Source organism: Eriocheir sinensis, chromosome 43 (genome assembly GCF_024679095.1).
Source record: "Eriocheir sinensis breed Jianghai 21 chromosome 43, ASM2467909v1, whole genome shotgun sequence".
Lineage (NCBI taxonomy): Eukaryota > Metazoa > Arthropoda > Malacostraca > Decapoda > Varunidae > Eriocheir > Eriocheir sinensis.
This window is the reverse complement of record NC_066551.1, coordinates 3,427,529-3,449,918: the sequence shown is the minus strand read 5'-3', so window position 1 is coordinate 3,449,918 and position 22,390 is coordinate 3,427,529. Positions and strand designations below refer to the sequence as shown.

Genomic DNA, 22,390 nt, shown 5'->3' with positions numbered 1-22,390 from the left:
AAGTATCCAAACTACCTTGCACACAACTTTACAGAATCTCCTCCTTCATAACAGATCTCTTAAGTCAGTATTGTAAGACATTTTCGGTTCTCACATCAGCTATTTCTAAAGGTCAAAGAAGGGGTCAATCGTGTTCTAATGAGTGTTTCCTTCGGTTCACGGTACAGAAGAAGGGTCAAACTGCCACCAGGGTCATAAAACTACTCCTGGAAATGCCCAAAACTCCTACGAAAGCCTTGGCGAATAGGAGAACTTGGGTGACGAAATGTTTAGTAATACTGATTAACATGTACTGGGATATATAAATTGATAGACAGAGACAGATTGACATGGTAGATATAGAACATGAGTTAGATGTAAATAGATAGATACGAATAGATAGACAGACGGATAGACATATAAACAGATAGACAGGTTGACAGACAGACACAGATAGATAAATTCCCGTCATTCTTAAGGTCACGAAGTTGTCCACCTTACATCATCCTTCACGTCACATCCTCACCCGCCTCCTTTCCCCTCTCGCAGGCTATCAGGTCAGAGATGGACAGATAGATAAACTCCCGTCATTCTTAAGGTCACGAAGTTGTCCACCTAACTTGTCTTAAATCATCCTTCACATCACGTCCTCATCATCCTCCTTTCCCCTCTCGCAGGCTATCAGGTCAGAGATGGAACTCGTATGTAAATGTCACGGCGTCTCTGGGTCTTGCTCAATGCGGGTCTGCTGGCGTCGGATGGGACCCTTCACCAACATCGGCGACTCCCTTCTGCAGCGCTTCGAGGGTGCTTCCATCGTCAGGTAACTATAGACTCGTTAACTTGGTAGAGAAGATTCGTCTACGCCAGGTCTCGTATCTCTGAACCTACCCTAACCTAATCTTAACTAACCTAACCTAAACTTGGCAGTGTTCTAAACTTATAAAACGTCACCTCTTCCGTAGCTATAGGAACTGATTGATTTGGAAAGGAGCCGTTGCCAGATTATCGTACTCGGACCATCACATAACTAGGCTTCTCACCCTTCAAATATCACCAGGAAACAAGAATAATTAACCATTTCAACGATAACAACACAAAAAGACAGTTATTGGGGCATAGGACAGGAGACAGCTTTTGGGTTGGAAATCGGGGAATATGAGAGAGTACGACAATCTGGCAACGTTTATCTCACTGTATGACAAAGATTCTTAGAGGTCGGTATTGTTAGACGCTCCCTTCTCTTGCATCCATAATTTCTAAAGGCAAAATAAGAGGTCAAACGCGTCTCCATGGGTGTTTCTTTACGTTCACGGTACAGAGGAAGGGTCACACTACCACCAGGGTCATAAAACTGCCCCTGGAAATGCCCGCAAATCCCACGAAAGCCTTGTTAAATGTATGTCCTTGGGCGCCGGAATGTTTAAGAATATGACTCTCTTCCCTCAGGTTCGTGAAGAAGAGGAAGAGAAAGAAACTCCGGCCACTCAAGAGAGGTTTCAAGCGACCAACCCGCCGGGACCTGGTGTACCTGGAGGAGTCGCCGGATTACTGCACCAGGGACGAGGAGTGAGTGACCTGCCTGCGCCTTTACCTGTGTTGATTGCGGCTACTCACCTGCCGTTTGCGTTCACCTGGTTGTATTTTATTTTATTTTATTTTATTTTTCTACAGCAGAGGAGTCAGTTCAAGGGCATAAAAAAAAGATAACAAATGTAAAAAATAAAAAAAGCCTGATACTTACTGCTCCCAAAAAGAGTTAGAGGAGTGGCCGAAAGATAGGTCAATTTTGGGAGGAGGCTTGTATGGACCTGCTTTTTTTTATAGCAGAGGAGTCAGTTCAAGGGCATAAAAAAGGTCACAAATGTAAAAAAAAAAAAGCCCGATATACTCACTGCTCCTAAAAAGAGTTAGAGGAGTGGCCGAAAGATAGGTCAGTTTCGGGAGGAGGCTTGCATTCACCTGTTTGTATCTTACCTGTACCTGTAGCTTTCCCTTACAATTATTGGTCTATCTCTTCGTTTGTCTGTCTGTGTTAACTATTTATTTACCTATCTGTCCAGCTATCTACCTGTCTGTCTTTCATTGTCTATCTGTATCTGTCTATCGGTGTTATCTGTACCAGACCTTCCCTTACAATTATTGGTCTATCTCTTCGTTTGTCTGTCTGTGTTAACTATTTATCTATATCTATTTGTCTTGCTATCTACCTGTCTGTCTATTCATTGTCTATCTGTTTTTATCTATCTGTCTATCGGTCTTATCCTCGCATTTATCGATCTATCTTTCTGTATGTCAATCTGTCTTAACTGTTTATAGATCTATCGGTCAGTTTCCTATGTCTGTCTGTCTATCAGCTTGTCCGCCTGTCTATCCATCTATATATACATTCATCCATCTATATCTTTCAGCCTATTTATCTATCTGTATACACGTAAGAAAACACCTCCGCCCGAAATTGACCTCTCTTTTGGCTACTCTACTTTTTACTCTTGTGGGAGCGGCGAGTAGCGAGCTTTTTTTTTTTTTTTGGTACCCTCTTTGTTGCCCTTGAGCCGTATCCTTTGATGTAAAAAAAAAAAACATTACCCATCTATCTATTCATACATACTTACCGTCCGCAGACTCGGGGTGCTGGGAACGTCTGGTCGTCTGTGCAACAAGACCAGCTGGGGCATGGACGGCTGCCGGCTGCTGTGCTGCGGCCGCGGGTACCAGACCAAGGTGCGCGAGGTGACGGAGAAGTGCAATTGTAGGTTCGTCTGGTGTTGCAAAGTCCACTGCGACAAGTGTCAGGTGTCGCGGGAAGAGCATTACTGCAACTGAGTGTTCGGTGGCGTGGCGTGGGGGCGTGTTGTGGCGTGGTCAGGTCAGGCAGAGGTCGGGGTGGAGGGCAGGGCAGGAGGGGAGACAGGGTCGTAAGTGTAGGCGCATCTGATGTTACAAACTCCACAGCGACGAGTGTCAGGTATCCCGCGAAGAGCATTACTGTAAGTGAGTGTTCGGTGGCGTGTTGTGGCGTGGTCAGGTCAGGCAGAGGTCGGGGTGTGGAGGGCAGGGCGGGAAGGATGACAGGATCGTAAGTGTAGCCCCGTCAGATGTTGCAAAGACTACCGCGAAGAGTGTCAGATGTCGCGTCGAGAGGATTGCCGTAGAGAAGTGTGATGGTCTCGTGTTGCTGGGTCAGGTTAGGTCACGGATAGCAGAAAGTCCAGGGCAGTAAAGGTAACGGTTTGGCTGGGTTAAGCTTCTTAGGTCAGGACCCGTCTCCCCCTCCCCCGTAGCGAGTTTGCAAATATATATTCTTCGGTATCTTGGTGATTATCTAGGAAGCCGCTCAGAGAGGAGAGTGTTCTTGCCTGATATTCCTTAGGGTCACTAAAAGACAGGTGGATAAAAGTATTATGTAACCTCCTCACTGGTCTTTTCTCCCCTGAACTCCCTTTACCTTTATAATGAAGTACTTCCGATGGTTTTTACGGTAATTATCGTCTTCAGAACATAAAACTACATCGGAAAAAATGGTTTGACGAGACTCCATTACTGGTTGAAAATACCAAATACCTAAACCGTTTTGTCTCGGTCCGCTTAGCATGGAAAGGGCACGTGTATGGAGGCTTGCTCGTTGGATACCCGGAGTTGGCATCGTAGGGTGGGTGAAGTGACGCCCCCTCCTCCCCAGGCATATGTCCCTATTGATTGATTGATTTGTCTCAGGAAGAACACATTATGAGTTTGTAGTGCCGTTCTTGGGGGCCTGAATTGTGCGGGTTCTCTGAGAGCTGGCGTAGTGCACGAGGCTACAGAGGGATGCAAGGAGTGAATGTGTTGGGTCCAGGCTTGGCGTCCCTGGCTCTGGAACACTCCACTGGCTGTTGTCCTCATAAGGTATGGGACGCGGGAAGTGTAAAGACAACAAGAACTTATTTGTCAGTATCTTGAAGCAATAGTTTTTTTCTTAGTTGAACACTTGCAGGTAATGTTGCTTGGCTCTGTACTCTCATTATCGTAGGAGGTAAGCTCTTCCCCTCCCCCTCCCCCTCGAAGTGTGTCCCATTCACCTGTCCACAAGCAAGCCGCGCACCCTCCACCTCGGGCTGCGTGGGACTGGCGAGTGTTGCGAAGGTTAACTCCCATTGATGGACACCCCGAAGGTTAAACTGTATCGGTGTTACTGGACTGGCACGGGCAGGGCGAGTGTTCGATTCTGAAATTAAAAGAGTGCAGGTGAAAATACTCTGAAGTAGATAGTTTCTAGTAGCTAAAGTTTGATGACCTTGTTTCCAGCTTAAGTTCAAACCAATCCTTCTGAGCCTGTACGGTGGAGACAGCGGGCGCGGGTTGGTGACAGCCCGCGCCGCCTCCGGTCCAAAGTAACATTGCTGTGCTGTTTTAAGTTTTTGCTCCATGTACCTGATCCTCATTTTGTACATATAGACACGGCTGTATGTAGCTCATGTGGCACGGTGTATATAGCAAGTATCTCTCGTGTAGGCAGTAAAGCAGTAGATGTGTGTGTATATATATAATATATATTTTAAGTGTAAAAATGACCTTTGAAAGTTAGAAGTAACTGCTGTATACACTTTCACATGTGCATGTATCTCCTAGGAGTTTGGTTGGGTGGATATAACGCGGTATGGCTTATATTTGGTCGAGGATACACATGTGAGCAGTCTGGAGCCACAAGACAGCGAGCACCGCGAGGAAGTAATAATGAAATGATACCAGGAAAAATAAATACTAATAAGATTACATATGATACGAAATGATAATAAAACACGATAGTAAATAGATTGAATAAGTATAATGCGACAAGGAAAGATAAAATAGTGAGATTAGATCCTACCTGGAATGGGTTCAGTCAAGTGTGTCAGCCTGGTGGTGTGACTTGAACCTTTGCGTCCCTTGTGGTAAAAAAAAAAAAAAAAAAAAAAAAAAAAAAATTGGACAGTACTTTTCTCGCTCCTCCAAAAAACGGTGCCCGCGGCCTTGTAATCCCCAACGGCTCATGTAGTTTACTGAGAATGACACATGAAAGTCTATATAAACACTTATTTCCAATGTGAACCCGCAATATAGTGTGAATATCAGAGCAATTAATTTTATTACATAACTATATATTACTGAGTATTAAGTGTAAATTAATCTAACATTAGTCTGTATACCTCTGGCTACTTACTGGATCAAGGAGAAGAGGGTGTGTAGGTAGAGAGCTCAGTCAGTCAGTCGTGGAAGAGTAGGAAAGATAAAGGTAAATTGTCTTCTGTATTCGCTGTTACAATATTCTGTTCTCCTTACACCCTAAGACACAGGGGCCGGATTCATCAACCCACTTACAAGACCTGTCGTTAGTAAGTCTTTTAGTAAATCTGTCCTCTACGAACGATCCTGGTCCTTAGGCGGCTCGGATGAGAATAAAAAAAAGGGCTACCTAACCTAACCTAACCTAACCTCTAAGAACGACCCTTGTCCTTAGGCGGCTTCGATGACACTGAATGAAGGGCTGACTAACTTAACCTAACCTCTACGAACGACCCTTGTCTTTAGGCGGCTACGGTGACAATGAATGAAGGGCTGACTAACCTAACTTAACCTAACCTAACTTAACCTAACCTCTAAGAACGACCCTTGTCCTTAGGCGGCTCCGGTGACAATGAATGAAGGGCTGACTAACCTAACCTAACCTAACCTCTAAGAACGACCCTTGTCTTTAGTCGGCTCCTATGACAACGAATAAAGAAAGGGCTGCCTAACCTAACCTAACCTAACCTAACCTGGCCTGGTCGTCCTTCCATTCCTTGCCACTGGAGTCACCTAAAGATCACAAGAGCGTTCATAGCACAGATGGAGTTATCAGAAGACTTACCAACACCAGGTCTTGATGAATCCGGTACCAGTATTGTAAGTGCCCACCGTGACCTTTGCATGCGTCCTCGAGATAATGTGTTTTGTCATGTGTGCATATATTCGTGATAGTCTATATGAGGCATGATAGAGAGCCTTGTCTTCGGTGATGCAGCCCGCGGAGCCAGTCACAGCCAGCAGCGAGATGAGAGCCTGCGACGTTGCCAGATGGTCGTGGTCAGGTCGTATTTTCAACCATTTCGTCGCCCAAGTTCACATATTTGCCAAGGCTTTCGTCGGAGTTCAGGGCATTTCTGTACCGTGAACCTAAAGAAACATATATTTGCCAAGGCTTTCGTCGGAGTTCAGGGCATTTCCAGGAGTAGTTTTATGACCCTGGTGGTAGTTTGATCCTTCCTCTGTACCGTGAACCTAAAGAAACACATATTTGACAAGGCTTTCGTAAGAGTTGTGGGCATTTCCAGGAGTAGTTTTATGACCCTGGTGGTAGTTTGACCCTTCCTCTGTACCGTGAACCTAAAGAAACACTCATCAGAACCCGATTGACCCCCTCTTTGACCTTTAGAAATAATTGATGTGAGAATTGAAAGTGTCTTATGGTCGCCGAATTCCAACCCCCAAAATTGTCTCCTCCGCCCCTTTAACCGGTTCCATATATAGTTATCGTTGAAATGGTTAACTGTTGGTGTTTTTTGTTAATAGTTATAGGTCAAACTGGTAAATACGATACTCTGAGTACGATAATCTGGCAACGTTGGTGTACGAGTAAGCAACATGTCAGTGGAGGGTATGTTCGCTGATTTGTACGCGCCGCTCCAATTCGTACGCATATCGGACATACTCGAAACTACTATTGAATGTTAAGGGAATGATTATGTGTTAAAAGAGAATGTTTACCAGTGTTTGTTTGGGCTATAGTCCGTTTTATTTTATTTATTTATTTATTTATTTTTTTTTTTTTTTGATATTTCGTTGGTCTTTTTTTTTCATATATATTTCTCAATAGAATCTTAAGTTAGCGTGAGATTAATAGACTGAGATTACTGAGATTATTCATTTTTTCCCTTATATGTCTTTCCGTCTACCTCCCTTCCTCTCCCTTCTCCCTTCACTATTCCCCTCCCTTCTCTCTCTCTCTCTCTCTCTCTCTCTCTCTCTCTCTCTCTCTCTCTCTCTCTCTCTCTCTCTCTCTCTTCTTTAGTAGCGTTTTCCTCCATTATTCCTTCACTTTCCTTCCTCTCTTCTCCCTCCACTTTTCCTCCCCCTTATATCTTTCTCTCCCTCTCTCCTTTAGTATAGTTTTCCTCCATTATTCCTTCACTTTCTTCCCTTCTATGTCTCTCCCTCTACCTCCCTTCCTCTCCCTTTCTCCCTCCTTCGTCTCCTCCGTCATCAACTTCCCTTCCTTCTTCCCTTACGTCCATGTCTCTACTCCCTTACCTCCTTTCCCTTCCTCCTCTGCATTCCATATAATTTCAATCTATTCCCTGATATGCGTACTGACTGGAACTGTGCGTGGGAATTGGTGAACATTCCCTCTATATATCTCGCCCAGGGGAGGACTCGCAGGGCTGGTAGAGGTGTGTGTGGTGTGGCCTCAGGTTCAGACGACGAGGATTGGCTCTTGTGTTAGGTCATGCAGTGAATGGCAAGACGACCCAATAAACGTAGGGATAATAAACTATTCCTTGTTGCTCTTTATTTGAACCTGAACTGAACGTGTGCGGAACCTGTCTATCTATATGCATTCATTCACCTATATCTTTGTTTATCTATCTGTTTATCTACCTGTTTTATATATGTAACAATCTAGCTATCAATCTATATACGTTCAATTATCTCTATATTTATCTATCTGTTTATCTGTCTGTTTTATACACGTAACAATCTATCTATCAATCTATATACATTCAATTATCTCAATGTTTATGTATCTCTATCTGTCTGTTTTATACACGTAACAATCTATCTATCAATCTATATACATTCAATTATCTCAATGTTTATCTATCTCTATCTGTCTGTTTTATACACGTAACAATCTATCTATCAATCTATATACATTCAATTATCTCAATGTTTATCTATCTCTATCTGTCTGTTTTATACACGTAACAATCTATCTATCAATCTATATACATTCAGTTATCTCAATATTTATCTATCTCTATCTGTCTGTTTTATACACGTAACAATCTATCTATCAATCTATATATACATCCACCTATCTCTATATTTATCTATCTGTATCTGTCTGTTTTGTATACCTAACCTACAATTCTAGTTTCCTTTACTCAAACGTTTCGACGCTTTAGTTCATCTAGTTAATAAGGCCCAAGTAAAAGATGATGATTTTAATGAGTGGTTAGGAAAAGTTACGGGAGATTTTCATAGATGGTTTCCTGACCCTGGAGGTAGATTTACGAGGTTCCTGTGCCATGGACGGGAAGAACTCATTTGAGAACCTGTACTATCTCATTTGACACGGTTTTAATAGGAGTTTGAGGCATTTCCAGGGGTAGTTCAATGGCCCTAGTGGTAGTTTGACCCTTCTTCTGTACCATGAACCTGAAAAACACTTAATAGGAGTTTGGGGCATTTCCAGGGGTAGTTTATAATGTCCCTGGTGGTAGTTTGACCCTTCTTCTGTACCATGAACCTGAAAAAAACCTTAATAGGAGTTTGGGGCATTTCCAGGGGTAGCTCAATTGCCCTAGTGGTAGTTTGATCCTTCTTCTGTACCATGAACCTGAAAAACACTTAATAGGAGTTTGGGGCATTTCCAGGGGTAGCTTAATGACCCTAGTGGTAGTTTGACCCTTCTGTACCATGAACCTGAAAAAAACCTTAATAGGAGTTTGGGGCATTTCCAGGGGTAGTTTAATGCCCCTAGTGGTAGTTTGACCATTCTTCTGTACCATGAACCTGAAAAACACTTAATAGGAGTTTGGGGCATTTCCAGGGGTAGTTTATAATGGCCTTAGTGGTAGTTTGACCCTTCTTCTGTACCATGAACCTGAAAAACACTTAATAGGAGTTTGGGACATTTTCAGGGGTAGTTTATAATGTCCCTGGTGGTAGTTTGACCCTTCTTCTGTACCATGAACCTGAAAAAACACTTAATAGGAGTTTGGGGCATTTCCAGGGGTAGTTTAATGCCCCTAGTGGTAGTTTGACCCTTCTTCTGTACCATGAACCTGAAAAAACACTTAATAGGAGTTTGGGGCATTTCCAGGGGTAGTTTAATGGACCTAATGGTAGTTTGACCCTTCTTCTGTACCATGAACCTGAAAAACACTTAATAGGAGTTTGGGGCATTTCCAGGGGTAGTTTATAATGTCCCTAGTGATAGTTTGACCCTTCTTCTGTACCATGAACCTGAAAAACACTTAATAGGAGTTTGGGGCATTTCCAGGGGTAGTTTATAATGGCCTTAGTGGTAGTGTGACCCTTCTTCTGTACCATGAACGTGAAAAAACACTCATGAAAATCCGATTGATCTCCTGTTTGACCTTTGGAAATAGTTGATGTGAGAGCTAGGAGGTGTCTCAGAATATCGACCGTGGCTTATTCATGTAACCTGTTGGGGCTGCTGCGGAAAGATGGAAAGGAAATATATGCCCCTTACGCTAATTCTATTCTGATGGCCATTGGATATAGTTAACCGGGAAATGTTTCTTGGTCCACCACAATGAGATGTTCGAAACGTGTGGAACTGCTGACAGGGCTGGCCTACTTTTTTTTTTCAACAAAGGAGACAGCTCAAGGGCACAAAAAAAGGAAACTAATATAAAAAAGCCCGCTACTCGCTGCTCCTTCACATGCGTTTTCTTCATAGTTACGCCTGAAGTCAGTGTTGCTAAGTGCTATGGTATACTTGTGCAAACTTTATCTTACCTCCACAACTACTACTACTACTACTACTACTACTACTACTACTACTACTACTACTACTGTTGCCATCACTTCATGTGTTGTCCACGGTAAGTATACGTTAGCGTTTTCTTCATAGTTACTCCTGAAGTCAGTGTTGCTAAATGCTATGGTAAACTTGTGCAAACTTTATCTTACCTCTACTACTACTACTACTACTGCTACTACTACTACTACTACTACTACTACTACTACTACTACTATTGTTGCTACCATTTCATGTGTTATCCACGGTAAGTATTCGTTAGTAGCTTCACCAGTTTTAACCTAGCCACAAAAAAGTAATGTAACCTCACCAATAAACCAACGTAATAAACTAAATCATGTAAAAGGATATTACTCGATAAATGCAGCTGATAGTTGGTGGAAAATCCCATCGTATTAGCCCACCTTCAGACCATTAGGCCTATATGTATAACCCAGCCAGACCCATTCACGTTACCTAACTATAGCGAGTATTGTGACCTCACCAATACACCACCATATAGTATTAGAGAAAGAGTAATTTAAACCATCTAATACGTCAAGGCTGCAAGTTATGAGTCCAAATTGGCATATGCTCGCCGGGGGCCATTCGTGGTTCCTTGGTCAGAGAGTCGGCCTGTTGTGTACGAAGCCCACGGGTCGATCCTCTGCCGGGGCGCACGATGGTGGGACAGGTTGCTCTTCCCGTTAACCCTAGCTTTTGTGGCAGCAAGAAACAATCTCCACTGTCACTTTAATTAAGCCTCCTTGATCCCAACGCAAGTTAAAAACATACAAGCAAGACCTACGTACGAGAGGGCCTTATAAATGTATACGACCGGCTCGACCAACGGATGTGAATCATGTGATGTTGTCTTACGTCACGACGGATGCCCTCCGGCCTTCATTTATCAGAAGGCTCTTATAGCCTTTTGAGATGGCCATGGGTTACCGTGGACCTAGGTTCGAATCCCACCGAAACACGCTGATTTTTCAAACCATTGCCGAGTGGCGGAAGATTACCCACACGCTGCCCAGATCATCAATTAGCCCTAACTTGAAGGCCCTCGTCCAAGTGGAGCACCGGGGGGCAGCAAAGGCCAAGAAAGAATCATACATTAAGGCAACCATTATAAATAAAATTAGCCTGCGCCACTAACGGCCTGGGTTCCTCAAAGGGGCCCCTCAAGACAGCCCACTGGTGTTATAAGCAGCGCCTAAAAAAGAAATATATATACTATTCTACTACTAGCTACTACTACTCCATGGTAAGCATCCATTAGTAGATACAGATTTACTCTCGTAGGCAAAATAGTTTCCTGGTTAATCCTCCCTTTGCAATCACCCACCCACGGACCATCACATGACCCAGCAGCACCCACTGAAGTATAGCCATGGAAGGCAGCGTGCAATAAACCAACGTAACAGACTTATAATACCACGTAATGAAATAACACTAGATTGGACAAATGCATCTGAGCCTAAGTATGGTCAACTTACCACGAACATTGCTCTTGAAACTAATTAAAAACTGTATATGGTATTTGAAGAAAGTAGTTTAAACCATCTAATGCGTCAAGGTTGCAAGATATAAGTCCAATATTGAGCATTTATAGTCGAGGACCACCGCGCGGTACCGTGGCTAGAGCGCCGGCCCCTGTTCTCACAGATACAAGGGTTCGATACTCCAGTAAGGTACGTCGCTATGGTGGTGGGATTGGTTGTGCTTTCCCTTCAACCTTAGCTTTTGTGGCAGCAAGAAACAATCTCCTCTGTCCTTTTAAACCTCTGTCTATGTCTGTCTGTCTGTCTGTCTGTCTCATTTAAACCTCCGTCCTTTAAAACCTATGTCTGTGTTTCTGTCTGTCTGTCTCCTTTAAACCTCCGTCCTTTAAAACCTATGTCTGTGTTTCTGTCTGTCTGTCTCCTTTAAACCTCCGTCCTTTAAAACCTATGTCTGTGTTTCTGTCTGTCTGTCTGTCTCCTCTAAACCTCAGTCCTTTTAAACCTATATCTCTGTCTGTCTCTGTTTCTTTCTGTCTGTCTCCTTAAACCTCTATCTCTTTAAACTTCTGTCCTTTTAAACATCTCTTTAAATCACTGTCCTTTTAAACCTGTCTCTTTAAACTTCTGTCCTTTTAAACCTGTCTCTTTAAATCTCTGTCCTTTTAAACCTGTCTCTTTAAAACTCTGTCCCTGTCTCTTTCTGCGTCTTTGTCTCTGTCTGTCTCTGTTCTGTCCCTTAGACCTGTCCTTTTAAATCTCCCTGATCCCAACACGAATTAAAAGTCTACATATGGAAGAGAAAGTTGTCAATCAAGGTTATAGTTAATGTTTGAGCTGCACACAGTCGATCTTAACTATGCCAAGGAAACATTTTAATTAAGTGAATATACAAGCATTAAACCATAGCATATGAAAGGGATGTTGATGAGGGAGGGATATATAATGAGAACACTGAATATATATTAGCTTTCTCCTTGATTCAGTTCTATAATTACCTTCCTGATATACTAAACATCAATTAATCAGTGATGTGGTTTTTTTCACGGCGACATTAGGTCAATTCACTCTTGCTTATTTCTAGCTTAATGTGCTGTATAAGTGTTTTGCCCTAATTGTATCTTCACTATATCCTCACACGACCTCTGCGTGCTGCGAAATACATGAGGAATTAATTTAAACCTTAGGAAGGGTTAGACTACCTCCGGGAATCGAACTCGCGACAGGCAGGATGAGAGAGCGGCTCCATAACCAGTCGGCCAAGGGTGTAAGTACCGGGAATAGGGAGTGAGTTTTCCTTGTTCCTACATGATAATATTTCAAACTACAGGAGCGGCAATAAAGCAATAGGCCTAAATAAATTAAATGCCCTCCACTTTAGCACCGACACCCTTCTTCCTGTGCTGCTAGAGGTTATTGTAATATGTGTGTTTTTAGCCTTATCACATTAGTTCAGTACCTTGATTAACTTCTTTCTTACTTTACCACATATAAAGAGAAATAGGAATATATAAGAGAATTCTCCAGTTTTGTTCCTCCCTGCGCCTTCCTCAGCTCACTCATGGAAGATTATAAACAGAAGGATATTGCTATCATTTACTTCTTCCTCATTCCACTAGATATATATGAACATTCCAAAACACAGAAGCAGCCACAGATATTAAATAGTTGTACCCTTGAGCATCTAGATAGGAAAATATATGGATAATTATTCTTCCCTTGAGCCATTAGGAATTTAGATATATTAGATGGATATAGTTGTTCCTCCCTCAATCATCAATATATTCATCTTCCCTTGAAACATCGTACAATGAATAAATAAATAAGGATGATCCCGTTCTGTTCCTCCCTGCGCGTCCATGAACAGTTGTAAACAAAAGAAGGAACAAGTCTGCGTGTGTGTGTTTGTGCGTGTTGTGGCCAAGATACAACACTTCACAGCACACCAGGGCAACAACTCATCACTATTCTACACCACAGTCATAATATACTACTAAAGACAAAGAAGAAACTGGTGTAAGGGTTAATTTGGGGCTGTGCGAGGAGGCAACGTTTAGTGATGGGCCGCCGCTCACCCCAGACCCCGTGACCCCCAGACCCTGTGACCCCTTGACCCTGTGACCCCTTGACCTCGTCTTTAAACTCTATTGACCAGGTACGTGATGTTCAGTGCACGTAAGGTCAGTGAAAAAGGGTGTCTGGAACAGTGGGGAAGCTGTCTTGGTAGGGGCTGGGCAATGTGTGTGTGTTTGTGTGTATGTGTGTGTGTGTGTGTGTGTGTGTGTGTGTGTGTGTGTGTGTGTGTGTGTGTGTGTGTGTGTTAACCTGGTAGATCATGTTTCTTAATGGTCCCTCTAAGCGAGAAAAATGAGAAAAAATCATCACTCGCACAAACTATTTTATAATATATATCAAAGTATTTCTGATCAGTTTATGTATCATCTATTTTGGGGGGTTTATATCATGGCACAAATTTGTCCCGTCGCTGCTACACGGTAAAGCCACAAATTTGGCCCGTCGCTGCTACACGGTAAAGCCACAAATTTGGCCCGTCGCTGCTACACGGTAAAGCCACAAATTTGGCCCGTCGCTGCTACACGGTAAAGCCACAAATTTGTCCCGTCGCTGCTACACGGTAAAGCCACAAATTTGGCCCGTCGCTGCTACACGGTAAAGCCACAAATTTGTCCCGTCACTGCTACACGGTAAAGCCACAAATTTGACCCGTCGCTGCTACACGGTAAAGCCACAAATTTGGCCCATCACTGCTACACGGTAAAGCAACAAATTTGACCCGTCGCTGCTACCGGGCTAAGGTGACCAGATTTGCCGAAGCTAAAAGTGGGACATTTTCACACAGCTATCTATACCCTGACCTGTTTGGAGTTATGGATGATACGAGTACAACTTGTGTAAAGGTACCAGTTTGTAAAACATTAAAGACTGTAAAGATGTATAATTATCAGTAGTACACGAAAAAGTGGGGCATTCCAAAACCAAATAGATGAAAGTGGGACGATTTAGGGACAGTTAACACGGTAGCAGTGACGGGCCAAATTTGTGGCTTTACCGTGTAGCTACCAGCGATGGGCCAAATTTTTGCCACGATATAAACCCCCTAAAATAGATGATGCATAACCTGATCACAAATGTATTGATATATATTTTGAAATGGTTTGCGCGAGTGATGTTTTTTCTCATTTTTCTCGCTTAAAGAGGCCGCAGATACTAGGTTAAAAAAAGCAGTTGAAAAGCCTGGGACCAAAGTTATTGAAATGTTCAGCCTCACCTATTGTTTTAGTAGCTGTGTTACTGAAGTGAGAGCTTTCCTGTAGGATCTTCTGGCTCTTGATGTCCTCCTTTTCATGTGGGGAAAGTAAGGTACCAATCCTTCTGGTATCTTCCAAGTGTACATGATGCAGTGTTGTTAACAAGTGTTGATGGGATAGGACTTGGTTAATAGGACTGTCTTTTATGTTGTAATAGGTTAAGTTGATTGCTTCATCATTCTTATTCATATTTTCAGTTTTAGCCACCATGGGACGGAGCAGAAGCAGCAGCCACAGTAGCAACAGCAGTAGAAGCAGGAGCAGGAGTCGAGGTAGCACCAGCAGCAGTAGTGACAGCAGCGTTGACACGAAGGAAAAGAGCAGGAAGCATCACAGTCAAAAGTCCAGCCAGAAGAAACAGAAGCATCACAAATCAAGGTCACGCTCCAGGGACAGAGGTCAACAATCAAAGACCCACGACAAGAGCCACAGGAGGAGCAGCAGGTCAAGGTCGCAGGAGAGGAATCGGAGTTCAAAGAAAGGGGATAGAAATAAACGCTCGAGGTCACGGGACAAACACCGCCGCTCGCTCTCAAGAGACAGAAGCCAGAAAGCAAAACGCCCTGAAAAAACACGCAGGTCGAGGTCAAACGACAGACACAAGAGGTCAAGGTCGAAGGAAAGAACAGCAAACAACACCAGTAAAAGAAGAAGCAGGTCTGACTCCTCTTCGTCCGGCTCAGAATTGCAGTCACCTTCACCTGCCAAGAAGCCAAAGCATAGAGGTGACAGCAACAGGAAGAAGGAAGTGGTAGAGGTCCAGCGACACATTGAAGACAGCAGAAGAGAAAGGGAAAGGTGGAGTCGGTCTGCGTCGAAGGAGAGAGAACTCGCCCAGAAAAAACAGCGGCCAAGCAGATGGGACGTTACCAAACCCACCAACCAGAGAAGCAGATCCAGAACACCCAACAAATGGCCAAGCAGCAGCAGCAGTGGTCCCCCGGTGAGGAATAGGGAGCACTCGCCACCCACGCCAGAAGACAGGTGGGGCCACAAGAAGTTCTTTGAGCACCAGCGCGAGGGAAGCCACAGGAGTTCAGGTGGCTCGAGGGACCACTACCGTAATGGAGGGACGTACAGGGACAGAGGTGACAGAGGTTTGTGTGCATCCTGCTGTTCATGTGTTTTCTGCTGTGAATATTTGAACGATTATAGATTATCTGTTTTCCGTCAATGATTTTAGATTCCTCCATTAAGCAGCATATAGCAATTTTTTCTTTTTGCCCTTTGGTCCACCTTTACTGTCTTGAAAATTGCAATCTGATTTAGGACTCCAAAGGCCAACAAATCAAGATGTTTTTGGTATTTGTGCTGCAGTTATTTTTCAAGCAACTGATGATTATTTAAGAACTTTCGACAGTGCTTCCCATTTGAGTTACAAGTTTAATTTGCAAAGTTTATCTGCAGTATAGAGAAACAAATATATTTCTTTAGGTTATATATTTTTATGATTGATGATTTGGTCAGCCTAATTATAGCTCTTGAAGAAGGAATTGTTGAGAGAGTTAGAAGTTTCTGATAACAATAAGAGTCGTTTTAAGTGTATATTAGAAGGGTAATCAACAGCGTCAATTAACCCCTTCAGGTGGCGGAAGCTTCGGCCGGCGCAGTGTGGTGGGTGACCAGAGCGACGACTACTTCGGCTTCAAGCGTCAACAGCGCCAACAGATCACCGAGGAGGGCGTTGCAGAGCTCTGGGGGACGTCACCAACAAGCGTGCAAGATGAGTAAGTTTTCATTGTTTAGATTTGATGCAGTTTATATTTGGTGAAGTTTGCAGGTTCATATGAAGGGTACAGTGTTAAAAGGAGAAGGAGAGAGCAGATGGTATAGTCTTTTGGCTTATCGAGAAGTCAACCTTTTTCTCTGCTCTTTTCATCATTATTCACCAGGACACTAAAGCAGAAAGGGAAGGAAAAGAATAGTTCCAAGAAGACGAGGGAAAGAGAACAATTGGTGGGAAATATAAATGTCCCTCTTGGAATGAAAAACGTATTATGTATAGTAAAGAGATTGTACATACATGACATTACAGTTGGCGGTTTTTATAGGTTTGAGGGAATCATGTTTTAAAGCTTGACTCTACATGCCCCACACCAGCAGAAAAATATGCAACTTTAACCCCATGAATCACCCAGTTTAAGGTTGCTTTTCCTTAACCTGCTTCACCACATGATACAGCAAGAATTCACCCATTAGAATCCACCCAAAAAAAAACAGAATACCACCTTAATCAGTTTGGTTGCCCCATTTACACTGAACGCCCATATGATTCACAACACATGAAGGTATTTGATTAAACATGTATCTCCCATGTGGTCTATAATTAGTGTGGTTTAGCTTTTTTTAATAGGGCGTAGTTTGTCATCATCATCATCATCGTTTAACATCCATTTATTCCCTGTGGTGGGGTTGGACGGGGTATGAGCCTCCTCCACTGTTGCCGGTCCATAGCCATGTCTTCCGTGATGTTCAGTCTCCTCGTATCTTCCTCCATGGTTTGTATTAAATATTTTCACTCTTCTTAACTTAATGTATTGTTTGCCCTTCCAGCTCCGACGCAGTGAACACAGACGACGAAAGGAAGTCAAAATCAGCCGGCAAAGGAGCGACAAATGAATCCTCAAGCTCTGAAAAGGAGAAGAAGAAGAAGAAGAAAAAGAAGTCTAAGAAACACAAGCACAAGAAGGAAAAGAAGAAGAAAAAGAAGAACAAGAAGAAGGCTAAGAGGGACAGCGACACCTCCTCCGACAGTGACAGTGACTCAGGCGTGGAAGAAGAGGACCTGAAGTGGATTGAAAAGAGAAGTAAGAATCCGTGTTTTCGTTACTGTAGTTTTTCTAACCCGTCCGCTGCGATTGACACGGATTTCACCTTCACTGGTAGCCTGGTAACGTATAGTCCCAGGTCTTTCTCTGCCTCTGTGGTGGATAGTGGAGTGTTTCCCATGTGGTATTGGTATGCTGGATATCCCTTCACTGGTAGCCTGGTAAGATACAGTCCCAGGTCTTTCTCTGCCTCTGTGGTGGATAGTGGAGTGTTTTCCATGTGGTATTGGTATGCTGGATATCCCCTCCCAAGGTGCATGACTTTACATTTTTCTTCTTTTAATTGTAGCAGCCACTTTTTGCTCCATTCCTGTAGCTTGGCGATGTCTTCTTGTAGGAAATCTGCAGCCAAGGGGTTAATAATTGGAGTTTAGAGATGTGAGTTAGGAGAACTTGCCTTACCTGCCTTCTATTATCATTTAAAGAGAAGTAAGAATCCCTGGTTTTGTTATTGTAGTTTTTGATAATAGGAGTTTAGAGATGTGTAATGTGAGGTCTTGTCGTACCTGCTTTCCGTCATCATTTAATTCTGGTCTAAAAGTAAATGTTATTGTAATTTTGCTTGTTTTATTTCTTTTTACATGATGATTTATTTGTATCTTCTTCCTTCTCAGGGGACAGCAATGGAGACATCATCGAGGAGGACGTGGTGGGTCCGGTGCCCAAGCCTCAAGTAACCTTATCGAAGAAGGACTACGGCAAGGTAAGGTCATCTTCCTGGCACTTGACTGTCATGCGAGGCTATTAGGTAACAGCTTGTGAAGTGCCTAAGCATAGAAGGGAGAAAACACACCCAAAGTCCTGACGGCAGCTTTCAAAATGGGATAGGCTAACTTCATTAACCCGGTAGCAGTGACGGGCCAAATTTGTGCCATGATTTAAACCCCCCAAAAATAGATGATATATAAACTGATCACAAATGCTTTGATATATATTGTGAAATGCTTTGTGTGAGTGATGATTTTTTCTCATTTTTCTCGCTTAGAGGGACCATTAAGAAACATGATCCCCGCTGCTACCGGATAAAGGTTTTCCTAGTTGGATGTCTGATTCTCAAGTTTAGTTCCAGAAGACAGTGGCTTAACCCGGTAGCTGCAGGGATCATGTTTCTTAAAGGCCCTTGTAAGCAAGAAAAATGAGAAAAAATCATCACTCACACAAACCATTTCATAATATATATCAAAGCATATATGATCAGATTATGCATCATCTATTTTGGGGGATTATATCATGGCACAAATTTGGCCCGTTGCTGCTACCAGGTTAAGAGTGTAATGGTATAAAAAAAAGTGCCAAGGAGAGCACCTGTGGTCAAGGAGTGATTTTGCTTTAGGGAAGACTTGAAGCATATTGAGGTCAAGTCAGGCTTGCTGGGAATTAGGACCATAGATCATCCTTGGTTTCCGGTCATTCACTAATTTGTAAACCATTTTTTGTGTACTTCCTTTTTGAGTGGAATATATTTAACTTGTACCCATTGCCACAGGTCCTAACATATTTTTAGTATAAATTCTTGATCTTGTACCCATTGCATTTTTTTTTCCAGTATAAGTTTTTGACCAACATGCCATTTCTTTACCCTATTCTCACCCCCTAGGCCCTGCTGCCCGGTGAAGGAGCAGCGATGGCAGCCTACGTCGCAGAGGGCAAGAGAATCCCTCGTCGTGGTGAGATCGGCCTGACCTCCGACGAGATTGCCAAGTTCGAGGATGTTGGTTACGTGATGAGTGGAAGCCGCCACCGTCGTATGGAGGCCGTCAGGTTGCGTAAGGAAAACCAGATCTACTCGGCCGACGAGAAGCGAGCACTGGCCATGTTCAGCAAGGAGGAGCGGCAGAAGAGGGAGAACAAGATCCTGACGCAGTTCAGAGACATTGTCCGCAGCAAGCTGAACAAGAAGTAAGTCATGGTAGTGTTGGGTGGTAGTGGGGTTGTGAAGGGCTGCTCCCCTAAATGCTGTGTCTGTTCCCGTGAATATGAAGATAAAGTTTGGCAGTTTTCGATGGATATGTTTTTTGGTGCAGTTTTACTTTTTCTGCCAAGTATTTATTTTTACACTTCATTGTTATTGTCTGCTGCTTGGTAATCTTGCCAGATGTTGAATGAGTAAGGGAACTTTACTTATCCTCTGTATCGTTTCTTTCATGATACAAAGGTCAGCTTTGTTCCATCTTACGTGTCCTGTGTGGGCTGTTGATAAGTGGGACTGAATGTAAATCAGTTTCTTGATACAGTAACATTGTCGTGAAGAATAACATGTTTCACTCTGAAGAGCTAGAGAAGGGCATATTTTAAGTATTATTTTGTATATATTTTCAAAGGTTAGATGATTTAAGGTAAAAGTACATTAATAACAAACTGTGCATAAAAGGTTGCTGTGTGATTTATTTTACATCCACTTCACAATGGACATCAAAAACATATTTATTGTTGTATGAGTGTAATGACTTATGCAAGGACTGAAGCAGACTGGAGCTATTTGATAAGGTTTTAAATTATCATTTTGTACAAACTTTCTAATGAGTCCTAAAATAGAATGGGAATGATTTATAGATTTATAAAATGAAGGTTTATAAATTTGAACTGTAGCAGTGTCCAGACATACTAAGATCTCACTTTCAGTTGCTAAATTTGTACTGAGCAGGATTTTATTGTGAAGGTCATATTGGACCTTACACTGCCTGGAGAAACTGGCCTTTTGTAACAATTTGATGTCACCTCTAGAAATAACAGTTTGTCATCACGCCCACCCAGTTTACTTTCGTCCCCCGTCACAGTGCAATAAAATAAGTAATATTACATATGTACAGGTTTATTTTTATACATCTGTTTACATTCCAGGGGCAGGTGTTAATGTTAAATGAGCTTCACAATGTAGCTATAGAAAATGATGACCATGTGTTACAAAATGCCACAATCACTGGTGACCTGTTGTCCCTCTCTTTTGGCAACAGCTTGTCCTCCTTATTTGCCCACTAAAAACAATTAACACACTGGCTCTGGGTTTAGTTCATATTAACCCGGTAGCAGCGACGGGCCAAATTTGTGGCTTTACCGTGTAGCAGCGACGGGCCAAATTTGTGGCTTTACTGTGTAGCAGCGACGGGCCAAATTTGTGGCTTTACCGTGTAGCAGTGATGGGCCAAATTTGTGGCTTTACCGTGTAGCAGCAACGGGCCAAATTTGTGCCATGATTTAAACCCCCAAAAATAGATGATACATAAACTGATCACAAATGCTTTAATATATATTATGAAATGGTTTGTGTGAGGGATGATTTTTTCTCATTTTTCTCGCCTAGAGGGACCATTAAGAAACATGATCCCCGCTGCTACCAGGTTAATGGAGGTGAAATGTTTGGAGTAAGGAATTATATCTTTTACTTAGGGGCCTCCATAAACATGTCATTTGAACTTGCATGAAATGAGTTACCTGTACCTTTAGATCACTACTTTCTGTTAAGCACACGCTACTTACATTGCATACTTTAATATAAATCACATTCTAATATGAATCTAAAGCAGACTGAAGACATCCCGGAACACTGTAAGTACCATTCTCCTCCTGCATGTTTTCCACCAAGAGCGCCAAGACTCGGGCCGTGTGACAGGCCTGGACGTGGAGCATCGACAGAAAACTCGCCGCCTTATCCTTCTTACAGAGTGACCAGAGCCGCCTGCTGATGTAATCCCCACACAAGGATATCCTCCCCACTTCATGGTATTGCTCGGTGTGGGGCGAGAACATCAGGAAGCCTATAGCTGCAGATTCATGTGTTTGTAATTTTTTGGCCGAGTACTGAACCACCTGGAAGTGAAGTCCTATGCTCAAGTAACTTTGGATCATTGTTATCATCACTTCCTCGAGTAGCTTCCTCTCCTGCAAACCCACATCCTCGTACAGTACAAACCCGTCCACAACAGATGACTGCCTACACCCGAGAAGGCCAGGGTGTTTCTTACTGGCAGGGTTGTAGTGACGTCCGACTGTGGCAACTTTTACCGGCAAATGGTCACTTTTGTCAATGATCTGTTTTGTGAAGTATGCTGCGAATGCGTGTAGTGACCCTCCTCCCACAAGATGCAGGTGACTACTGGTTTCATGTCCCATGCCTGCGGACAGTTCGTTATGCTGCGTCCTGTCTCCATGATGCACGCCACAGCCCTCCACAATAGCAGCCTTGACAAAATCTGAGTTGGACATCATTAAGAAACCTTGGTCTCGCAGTGGGCTTAAGAAGTGGTCATTACATACAAGCTCAAGCAAGGCAAGTTTGTTCTTTAAGTAGTAAGCTGTTGGGGAATTATCCACAAATTCTAATTCTCTGGACCTGACTCCTAAATCTACATGGCTTCTTGGTTGAAAATGAAAATGTGGTTTCCTGGACAGACTAAAAAGTACTTTATCATCACTACCAGTTGAATCATGTAAATTATTGGGAAGACTAAGAGCAGAAATAACAGCTACTTCCTGCAAATCCCAAAGCTTGTGTGTCAGAGCCTTCACTTCATTTCTAACTGTCTTACCGTGTTCTTTCAGTTCATTGATTCTGTCTTTATTTTTTGGATTACTCTTTAAAACATTCAAGGCCTTTGTGATTGTCGCCCTTCTCTCTTCAAGGTCTGTTTTATGTTCCTCTAATTCTCTCCACTCTGACCACTTTTTAACTATTTCCGTTATGTCAACATGCATGTCACGTTGGGAGATGGAACGCTCTAATGCACCAATGTCCTCAAACTGCTTAGAGAAGTCCAAGTATGGAGACACAACACCATCAACAGTTGTTCCTTTGCTTCCAGGAACATACAGAGCTGAGGATACTTCCTCGCTGCAAAGGTTTGCAGTCCATGAAAGTCGAGCTTTTCTTGTAGTGGAGACACCCCCACGCTGGGTGCACAGCCCGTGGAGATGCCTTCCCACTAGTCCTGCTGTCTGGCCCCACCTCATTGTGACGATGGCCTCCTTTCTTCAAGTGCTTAAACGTCT

The 22,390-nt window shown here is 43.0% G+C and overlaps 3 protein-coding genes and 1 long non-coding RNA gene across 4 annotated transcripts in view; 2 read left to right on the top strand and 2 right to left on the bottom strand.

The window, feature by feature from the left end:
• The window catches only part of LOC127010326 (protein Wnt-2b-A-like), a 41,115-nt gene extending 36,365 nt beyond the window's left edge, over positions 1-4,750 (top strand). Inside the window, exons 6-8 of the mRNA XM_050884208.1 lie at positions 657-802; positions 1,429-1,548; positions 2,604-4,750. Of these exons, the coding sequence (XP_050740165.1) occupies positions 657-802; positions 1,429-1,548; positions 2,604-2,805 (468 nt within the window). The 3' untranslated portion in view covers positions 2,806-4,750. The remainder of the gene's footprint in view (positions 1-656; positions 803-1,428; positions 1,549-2,603) is intronic.
• Positions 4,751-4,898: 148 nt separating this feature from the next.
• Positions 4,899-6,135, bottom strand: LOC127010327 (uncharacterized). Its single transcript, XR_007763055.1, has 2 exons — positions 5,591-6,135; positions 4,899-5,504 (listed from the first exon to the last, which is right to left on the bottom strand). It is a non-coding gene; the product is annotated as an uncharacterized LOC127010327 (long non-coding RNA).
• A 6,965-nt stretch (positions 6,136-13,100) lies between these two features.
• LOC127010323 (NKAP family protein CG6066-like) lies at positions 13,101-20,150 on the top strand. The gene is made up of 6 exons (XM_050884204.1): positions 13,101-13,402; positions 14,774-15,673; positions 16,162-16,303; positions 17,130-17,383; positions 18,019-18,107; positions 19,002-20,150. Exons 2-6 carry the CDS (start codon positions 14,785-14,787, stop codon positions 19,305-19,307), a joined length of 1,680 nt encoding a protein of 559 aa, XP_050740161.1. The 5' UTR covers positions 13,101-13,402; positions 14,774-14,784; the 3' UTR covers positions 19,308-20,150.
• Positions 19,772-22,356, bottom strand: LOC127010324 (serine--tRNA synthetase-like protein Slimp). The gene has a single exon (XM_050884205.1). It carries the CDS (start codon positions 22,349-22,351, stop codon positions 20,909-20,911), a length of 1,443 nt encoding a protein of 480 aa, XP_050740162.1. The 5' UTR covers positions 22,352-22,356; the 3' UTR covers positions 19,772-20,908.
• Between the last annotated feature and the right edge of the window lie 34 nt (positions 22,357-22,390).

Excerpts from the sequence above, each read along its gene's own strand:
- LOC127010323 (XM_050884204.1), top strand. The coding sequence starts at position 14,785 with ATGGGACGGAGCAGAAGCAGCAGCCACAGTAGCAACAGCAGTAGAAGC. Across the intron at positions 15,674-16,161 it reads CAGGGACAGAGGTGACAGAG|GTGGCGGAAGCTTCGGCCGG; the intron begins GTTTGTGTGCAT and ends TAACCCCTTCAG. Across the intron at positions 16,304-17,129 it reads CCAACAAGCGTGCAAGATGA|CTCCGACGCAGTGAACACAG; the intron begins GTAAGTTTTCAT and ends TTGCCCTTCCAG.
- LOC127010324 (XM_050884205.1), bottom strand. The coding sequence starts at position 22,351 with ATGAGGTGGGGCCAGACAGCAGGACTAGTGGGAAGGCATCTCCACGGG.